Source organism: Sinocyclocheilus grahami, unplaced genomic scaffold, assembly GCF_001515645.1.
Source record: "Sinocyclocheilus grahami isolate Dianchi unplaced genomic scaffold, SAMN03320097.WGS_v1.1 scaffold17992.1, whole genome shotgun sequence".
In the NCBI taxonomy this organism is placed as follows: Eukaryota; Metazoa; Chordata; class Actinopteri; order Cypriniformes; family Cyprinidae; genus Sinocyclocheilus; species Sinocyclocheilus grahami.
This window is the reverse complement of record NW_015516887.1, coordinates 1-1,324: the sequence shown is the minus strand read 5'-3', so window position 1 is coordinate 1,324 and position 1,324 is coordinate 1. Positions and strand designations below refer to the sequence as shown.

The following is a 1,324-nucleotide window of genomic DNA, read 5'->3' as shown; positions in this document are numbered from 1 at the left end:
AGGAACAGAATCTCGTGGCATATATTGACAACGGGAAGCTGTATTTCTGCACATCCAGAGAGATTCTGCCAGATCAGGAGCTGTTGTTTTACTACGGCAGGGACTACAGCAGACAGCTAGGTGGGACTTCCTCTTTCATGGAACCCTCTACCTTAACCTGTAAGAAGGTAATTGCACTGTATATCCATATAAGATCTGTTCATTTCTGTCTCATCAGGTGTGCCCAGAGTGCCAGAGGGCCAGATATGTCATTGTGGAAAAGAATGTGGCTCTTTCACAGAGTTTAAATCCCACCTCAGCAGCCATGCCCAGAGCCACAGCCCCACCCAGGACCACCCTGTTCACGCTACACACAACCAATCCCAGTCACAAGAGAAAGTGACCAATGAGTTGTCCCAGTCCGCTTCCTCCCCACAGTGGCAGTGCCATTCCGATGTGCATGAACATTCCAGCAGCAGCAATGGGCACGGTCGTGAGAGAAAGTTTAAATGCAGCATGTGCACACGAGCGTTCACTACGTCCACTAAGCTAAATGTGCATTTCATGGGGCACATGGGCATGAGACCACATAAGTGTAGCTACTGCAGCAAAGCCTTCAGTGATCCCAGCAATCTCAGAAAACACCTGAGAATCCACACAGGTCAATGCGCATGTTGTAGATAATGGCATTTGAAACTGTTCACAATTGTGAAACTGTAATAACAAGCCATTTTGATATAATTACAAGGTAATAACATATTTAAATTCATTATGATTTAATGATATAAAAAAAATCGAATCCTGATGGATACAATTACACCCGATCCCACTTGAAAATGCATTACATCATAGAAACAAAGTGGTTTATGAATTCTGGTAAATGACCTGAGGTTAATTTGTTTTCAGTGAAATTACTTTATTATTGGCCAGAAAAATTAGCTCTCATCATTACTGCTCTGCTCATGAAATATATATGTTTTTTTTTCTGCAGGTCAGAAGAACTTCAGGTGTACAGTATGTGGGAAGTATTTTACTCAGAAAGCACATGTGGAATCTCATATGGTTATACACACTGGTGCCAAGAACATTAAATGTGACCATTGTGACAAGATGTTTGTGAGGAAACAAGATCTCAAACAGCACATGTATTCACATTCACTGTAAGACTATATTTCATATTTTATTTAAAGTATACATTTTAAATATCCCTTCAAAATGTATAAATAATGATATGCATTATTATTTTATATATTATATTTATTATATTTAAAATGTATTATTATATTATATATGAATATATTTTATATGTAATATAAAATGTAACTAATAATGGAAAATGTTAATA

The 1,324-nt window shown here is 37.8% G+C and overlaps 1 protein-coding gene across 1 annotated transcript in view; it reads left to right on the top strand.

Annotated features, from left to right (window-relative positions):
• LOC107579530 (PR domain zinc finger protein 4-like) overlaps positions 1–1,143 on the top strand; it is a gene marked incomplete at its 5' end in the record, with an annotated part of 3,760 nt that extends 2,617 nt beyond the window's left edge. Inside the window, 3 exons of the mRNA XM_016265353.1 lie at positions 3–120; positions 218–640; positions 971–1,143. Of these exons, the coding sequence (XP_016120839.1) occupies positions 3–120; positions 218–640; positions 971–1,143 (714 nt within the window). The remainder of the gene's footprint in view (positions 1–2; positions 121–217; positions 641–970) is intronic.
• Positions 1,144–1,324: the final 181 nt, after the last annotated feature.